This window comes from Halyomorpha halys, unplaced genomic scaffold (genome assembly GCF_000696795.3).
Source record: "Halyomorpha halys isolate HHAL.00 unplaced genomic scaffold, Hhal_1.1 Scaffold1026.1, whole genome shotgun sequence".
NCBI classification, from domain to species: Eukaryota; Metazoa; Arthropoda; class Insecta; order Hemiptera; family Pentatomidae; genus Halyomorpha; species Halyomorpha halys.
This window is the reverse complement of record NW_027105743.1, coordinates 99,275-105,987: the sequence shown is the minus strand read 5'-3', so window position 1 is coordinate 105,987 and position 6,713 is coordinate 99,275. Positions and strand designations below refer to the sequence as shown.

General features: G+C 28.4%; 1 protein-coding gene across 2 annotated transcripts in view; it reads left to right on the top strand.

The window, feature by feature from the left end:
- Window positions 1-6,287, top strand: part of LOC106687922 (oligoribonuclease, mitochondrial) — a 12,537-nt gene extending 6,250 nt beyond the window's left edge. The window contains exons 3-6 of one of the 2 annotated variants that reach the window (XR_010845154.1): window positions 1,050-1,143; window positions 2,157-2,278; window positions 4,323-4,475; window positions 5,921-6,287. Coding sequence is in view for 1 of the 2 variants with exons in the window: in XM_014432092.3 (XP_014287578.1) it covers window positions 1,050-1,143; window positions 2,157-2,283; window positions 4,323-4,458 (357 nt within the window). In the remaining variant the exon portion in view is untranslated. Of the gene's footprint in view, window positions 1-1,049; window positions 1,144-2,156; window positions 2,284-4,322; window positions 4,476-5,920 lie in introns of both variants that reach the window. The other variant, XM_014432092.3, reaches the window with a different exon arrangement.
- Window positions 6,288-6,713: the final 426 nt, after the last annotated feature.

Sequence of the window (6,713 nt, the reverse complement as noted above, 5' to 3'; positions counted from 1 at the left end):
TATATTCTTCTCTGAAATTACTACCTGTTTTATGGAATTTGATAACTAATAATATTTAATATTGTCTTACCAACTAATACTGCACTTATTATATGCTGATGATATTACTACTAGTGAAATTGAAATATGTTGATGATAGCAAATTGAATTCTCTCGAGTTTTTTTAATAATATGCATTTCACACTCAAAATAAATGACATTAAATAACTAAGTAGATATCAAACTCAAAATTCTAAAATTATTTTTCTTTGATGTGATAGACACCCTATGATATTGTGTATCTGTATTTGTGCATGTGTCAATCTATCTTTAACTGAAACTGCTTTTTATAGTTACTAGCATATTTAGCAATTTATAGTAAACTAGAAGAGCATATTCAGGAAAAATCAATGTAGCATAAGAAAATGCATAAAGCTATATTTATGAATGTTCCTAAGGAGACCTTACTTAAGGTCTCCTTTAAAGTCATACTTCGTAAAGAATTTTTTTTTTATGTATCTCTTTTTTCTGATTATACCATGTATGTGTAATTTATATATGTCCGATTACGGATTGATAATTATGCTGTGTGAGATAGCAACCTGATGTATTTAGGCAGCATAGATAAATAAAGTATTTCTCTATCTTATATTTTATTTTAGAAATAAACATTCATTTTATTTACGAAAAATTTCTTAGGAATTATTGCTTGTTAGAGAGCATTCATGAAACCAAAATTTTGTTAAGTGAAACTAAAGGTGTGGATTTAAAAGTAAGGTGTTCCTTAGGAATATAAACAAATATGGCCCTTAAATTCTTTGAAGTTACAATACTTTTGGCAGGACTAATATGCTCTACAGAGCCAATTTCTGAAATGTATTAGATTTTGTAATATCTGTTGGCATGCTTCATGGGTTTACCATGTAAGGAAAAGATAAAATGTATATTTAGCTTAATAATTATGATTTTTTTTTCAAGATTTGATAATTCATGATCTAATTATTTAATTATTAATTTCTAATGATAACATTCTTTAAAAGCTTTGACCAATATTTATTTTCATTTTTTAGTCGGGGTTGATTAATGAGTCACTCAGAAGCACCGTCACCATTTCAGAAGCTGAAGAAAAACTTCTAAAATTTATCCAAAATAAAACTCCTCAAGGTGAGAGCATTCAATTTTATACTGGATTGTTGTTGTTTTAGTCATTTTTATATTTTCTGCTATATTTATAATAACTTCTCCCTTGTACCATTTTGGTTTATTGGTTTATTTTTGCCATTGATAGTTGTAGGTTTATCTTCCTGACTGTTAATTATATGTTTTATTTTGAAAACAACAAATAATTTCCCTTTTAATCTTAAGTATTTAATTTCAGCCATTTGGCATTTACCACTGTATGAAATTGATTGATCCCCCAGAAATTTGATATTTACTAGACACAATCATTTGTCCTATTATTAGAGTTAATGGTGGAAAGGAATAAGTATACCTTCCTATAGAAATCAAAGAAATTTTTATATGTATGTTAATATGCTTCTGGTGATTTTGATTTTGCCTCATATTATTCTAATGGAGGAAGTGCAATTTATAGGATTAATTTAAGTCTTTCTGTATGCCTTTTAATAATCCTATTTGTAACAGTTCTTCTCCTTTAAAATTTAATGATGTTAGTAATGCTTACAACGTCTGTCAAAGGTTCATTTTTTCTGTGCTCTCATGGCATTGTGGGATTCTTTGTTCTGCTATGGAGTTGTTGGTTAAAAATTATTGATGGTTACTGACAGTGTAATATCTCGTTGATTTTTTAAAATATTTTTAATTAACACTTATCAAAATGTTTCCTAATTCACTGTCTCAATGACTGATAACATTGTATGCATTGTGGTTATGGTGATCATTCGGGAAATTGGGTAATAGTTCCAATCAGTCTCCAGTTTGTACCAAGCATAATCAATGTTCAAGTCGAGGTAGGAAACTCAATTACTTTTTTAATGGAAGTGTTTAGTTTTTCCAGTATCAAGATGTTTTGGGATATAGTTCCCATGTTTGTTGGTTTAGTGATTTTGTAGTATATCACAATTTAGTGTCAGATTTTCATGTTTAGCATTAAATTATTGTTATTCATTTTCAATATTGTTCTAGTTTTTAATTGTATACTTATATTTTTTTTTCAGGTGAATGTCCTTTAGCTGGTAATTCAGTCTACATGGACAAGTTTTTTTTAATAAAACATATGAACCGTGTGGCAAATCACTTACATTATAGAATTATAGATGTTTCTTCGTTTTTTGAAGTGGTGAGGTTTGTATCCAGTTCCTTTGTTATTAGTGATTATTACACACCAATTTATTGTTTTATTTCATAAAATAAGAAAAATATTACTGATTATATTAAATGAGTTTAAATTTTAAAAAAGTTATTAAAACCAAAATATGCTTTGAGCGAAATAGACCAAAACAAAATTATGGAAGATTATTGATTGACCGTGTGTAAAGATGAAAGGAATATGGTCCGGGTGCGGTCAAAAAAAGTCAAATAGTAGAATTATACTATTTTATTGAGCCAACGTTTTGCCCCACGTTGTAGGGCTTCGTCAGGGCTAAAAAAGATACAAACACATAGTTACAAAAATTTTCTCCACCTGGCTGCTCTCATTCATCCAGTTAGCATGGCCATACCATTTTAACCTATTCATTCTTATGTCATCAGATAACCACGGTTCCTTAAATATTATTAATATAATCAAATATTGTACTCTAATATATTTTTTCTAATGCACCATCTCTTATCTCCTTCATACATTTGTGAATTCTTTACATTCTATACATTATTTTCGCAAAACTTCGAACCTATCAAGCCTCACTTCCATCTTACTACTGGCCTTTTACTTGTCCATGTTTTATTTCCATAGATTTGGACTGTTCTCCAGTTGCTCTTATCTGGCATTTAGTGCCTCATTGTCATTGTCATCTGGGTTAAAGAAGTATGTTTCGAAGGGATTTTTGCTTCTGTTATTGATTCACACCATGGGTCTGTTGATCTTATAATATGCAGCTCTGAAATCAGTGAACAGTCATCATGATGTACTCCCATATCTTTACATCTATATGCCAAAGAGCCAATATCTGATCGATAGTTGATCTATTTGTGCAAAATTTATATTAGCAAACAATACAAATTATCATAGAAGTCTTTGTTGATCTTTTTTTTCTGCCAATGACCAGCATTCATTTAAAAATTCATAACTCCTCAGTATGTTATCCCAGTCCAACTTTACTGATGGAACTACTACAACTGATGGAAAGCTGAATATCTTAGTCCATATCTTTTAGATCTTTTAATCAATATTCATATTCATACATCGAGAAAAACAAAACATATATTCGTATTCACAACTGTAATATTGTTAATACATTTGTATTTAAATTTCTTTAACATCTTTTAGTTTTTGCCTTTATTAGGGAGAAAAAGTAGTTTAAAATAATGTAAAGTCGCCCAAATGTTTTATTTTACATCTCTGGTTTTAATTTATTAATTTAGATTTTTGCCATCTTTTTGTAGTTTATTGGGCTCAAGATCACTCCTAAGTTTTATGTATATTGGTGGAATCGTGTTGAAGCAATTTTAATTCTTGTGATTTTTGAACAAATATTGCAGGCCCCAGTTAGGCGAAAATTGTTGACTAAAAATTCATTTTTCAATTACTATGAAAATTTGTGTTTATTTTGAGGTGGGAAAAATGAATGTCAACTTTGTTTCGCCCACTAAAGAAAAAACATTTTACCCCACTCGCTTGGTAATTCATTCCAAATTATTTCAATAGCAAACCCATGCTACTATCTAGCAAATATATTTTTTAACCTATCTAAACCAGCCAAGTGAAATTTTTTTTATTTATATGAAACATTGTATATAACTATTTTCAGGGTTGCTCAAAACGAATCTGACTTACTTTTTCCTAAGACAATGTTTATTCTTACTTTTATTGTAGTGATATTTGATTTATATGTTTTTTTTTATACATTGAAATTAATGTAATACTGTCAGTAATATTTTTTTCATATGTTACATCAAGAAACAAATTTATTGGAATATAATAATCTTTCTTACAGAACAAAAGCAGAACTTGAGAATACAAATAATTGCAAAAATTTTATAAAATATTTTTTTCTCGGCTCTATGATACATATGTACATTTTTAAATAATGCTTTTGTAGAATTCTTTAATAGCCTGGATTATTTGTAATGTAAATATAATTTAAAGGTACTTCTTCCTCATGTTTAGAAATAGGAGAAAAAAAAGAAGTTAGATGTACATTATAACTGCTTTATCATTCTAGGAGATGGTATCCTCATTTAAAATTATTTAAGAAGAGTGGTCTTCATCGTGCCCTTCCAGATATTAAGGATAGTATCTTGCAGTTGAAGTATTACAGAAAAAAGATTTTAAAGCCAGTTGATGGAGTTAGAAGATAAGACTCAAACTGATGAGAGTATGATCAACGTTTATTTTTTGTTTGTTTTTTAAAATTATATTACAGCCATTATTTCCTCTCAGCTAATCTCTTTAGAGTATCCAGCCTTACAAATGAATCATTGTCACTTAAAAAGATTGCTATTCAAACTAAACATTATTAAAATAATATATTAATTTCTAATCCAATCATGAAACAAGTTTAGAAATCAGCAAAATCATTAGAAGGTAATTCAAAGTTTCGATATGAAATACAAAACTCAACCAGTGGATAAATCATTTTTATATCTAAAACAGAGTTGGTAGGACCTGTTCCACCACTATCTTTTACATGTGACCATTAGGAAAAAATTATGAAGGCAAAGAGGGGAATCAACGTGTTCAAAATTAATTTTAAGGATATGATGTTCTGATTAGTTGAGAATAAAACATGTTCTGTTCTATGTTCATACCATAATTTATTTTAGCAGTCAAATTTTAGAGTTTGAAATTTAAGTGTAAGGTCTTCTTGGAAGGAATTGTGGTTGGGTTCCCTACACTCATAACCAATTTGTCCTTAAAGCTTAATATATTTATTACTCAGTCTATCCCTTTAAATTACTAAATATATTTTTCTAATGAATAGTTTCTGCATCATTTGCATGCAAATTTTCAAAAACAGTAAAAAAATTAAGGTTGTCACATTGTATCCAAAAAGTGCTTTCTATGAATTTGTTTTAAAATCTAAGTTTCTATGTCACATTTAAATAAAGTCATAAACTATTTTTTTTTTTAATGTAATTCTGATTTCTTGGGCTCTTGCTGGTTCATCTCGCTTTCTTTTTAACATCATTATTTCTGCCACTGTTTATTTTTGTAATGCAATCTCAAAAGCCTCTATTGCAGAAGGGTGACTAATTTTCTGAAAGTTTCTCCTCATTTTCCTTGTTTAAATATCAGTTCACCTGACCAGGTTTGGAATTAAACTCAAAGAGTTGCTAAAAAAATATTTGAAGGGGAGTTCGGTTGAATTAACATTTTTGGAGAAATAGTTATTGTGAGTTTGGTGTTCAAGATATTGGAGTCACGAGAGTTTGATTAAACAAAGAGTTAGACTAGTAAGAAGTGGGATTAGCAACTGCAACTATCATATCAAGCAATATTAATGTTGTATTCTTTCTATTTTGATTTATTGAAATTTTATTTAGCATTTTAAGAAGAAACCTATAATACCCTGAACTGAAAGAAAAATATAATTTTTTAGTAACTATCAAAGCCCCATGAATGATTAAGTATTCAAAACTTAATGATAAGTTTCAGATATATTGTAGTAGAATGATTTACTTCTAATAGTTTAAATTAATATAGTCATTGTCATCATAATGTAGAATTGGTTCAACAATTCTATGAGTAAATTGTTAAATTGTAATATATCATTATACTTATGGTTTATTAATTCATTGTTTTCTTGATTCTCTGTTTCAGAAATGGTGATTCTGTTAGATTTATCAAAGTCTGTAAATAGAAATGTATCATTGGAATTCATTAACTTGTCTAAATTAGCTACTAGCTATTCATTTTTTTAAAAATTAAATTGATATGACTTATAGTCAATAAATTCCTGCAAATCAAATTTGTTAATAAAAAATATAATAATAAAACAAAATTCCTGTAACTTTTTCCTTTTTCATTTTTTTTAAAAAATTTTTTGAACTATTTTGTTGCATTTTACATTGCTGTTTTAGTACTCAAGAATTATTTTTGTTTCTTTTAACAAGTCAATATCATCTACTTTAAATTGTATATAAACATTGACATAGAAAATAATTAATAAATTGCCTTTTACTATTCATCTTCAGGATCTCCAACTACCCATTTGGAAGTGACTTTACCCTTCCTAACGTTGTATTTCCTGGCATCCTTGCTTTACCAAGTTATCCAATCCCACCGTCCATCATACATCTCATATCTCCTTAAATTCAAATCCTCTGTTTGTTCCCACAATACCCATCCTGATCTTCAGACATATGTTTTCCTCCATTGTGTACAATTTCTAACCATCTTACTGGTACCTTTTTAATTCTATTGCTTTTGACTGGTTTCGAAGCAACAAAACTTTTAAAAGTTTATTTTATATATCCTGTTTAGAACTTCAATTTTTCATCGTAAAAAATTTTGGAAGGCACGAAATAAGTGAAAATCAATAGGGGCAATATCCAGGAGTAAGTAGGATGCAGAAAATTCTCCCAATTCAATTCTCAAATTTTTTGTAACATTG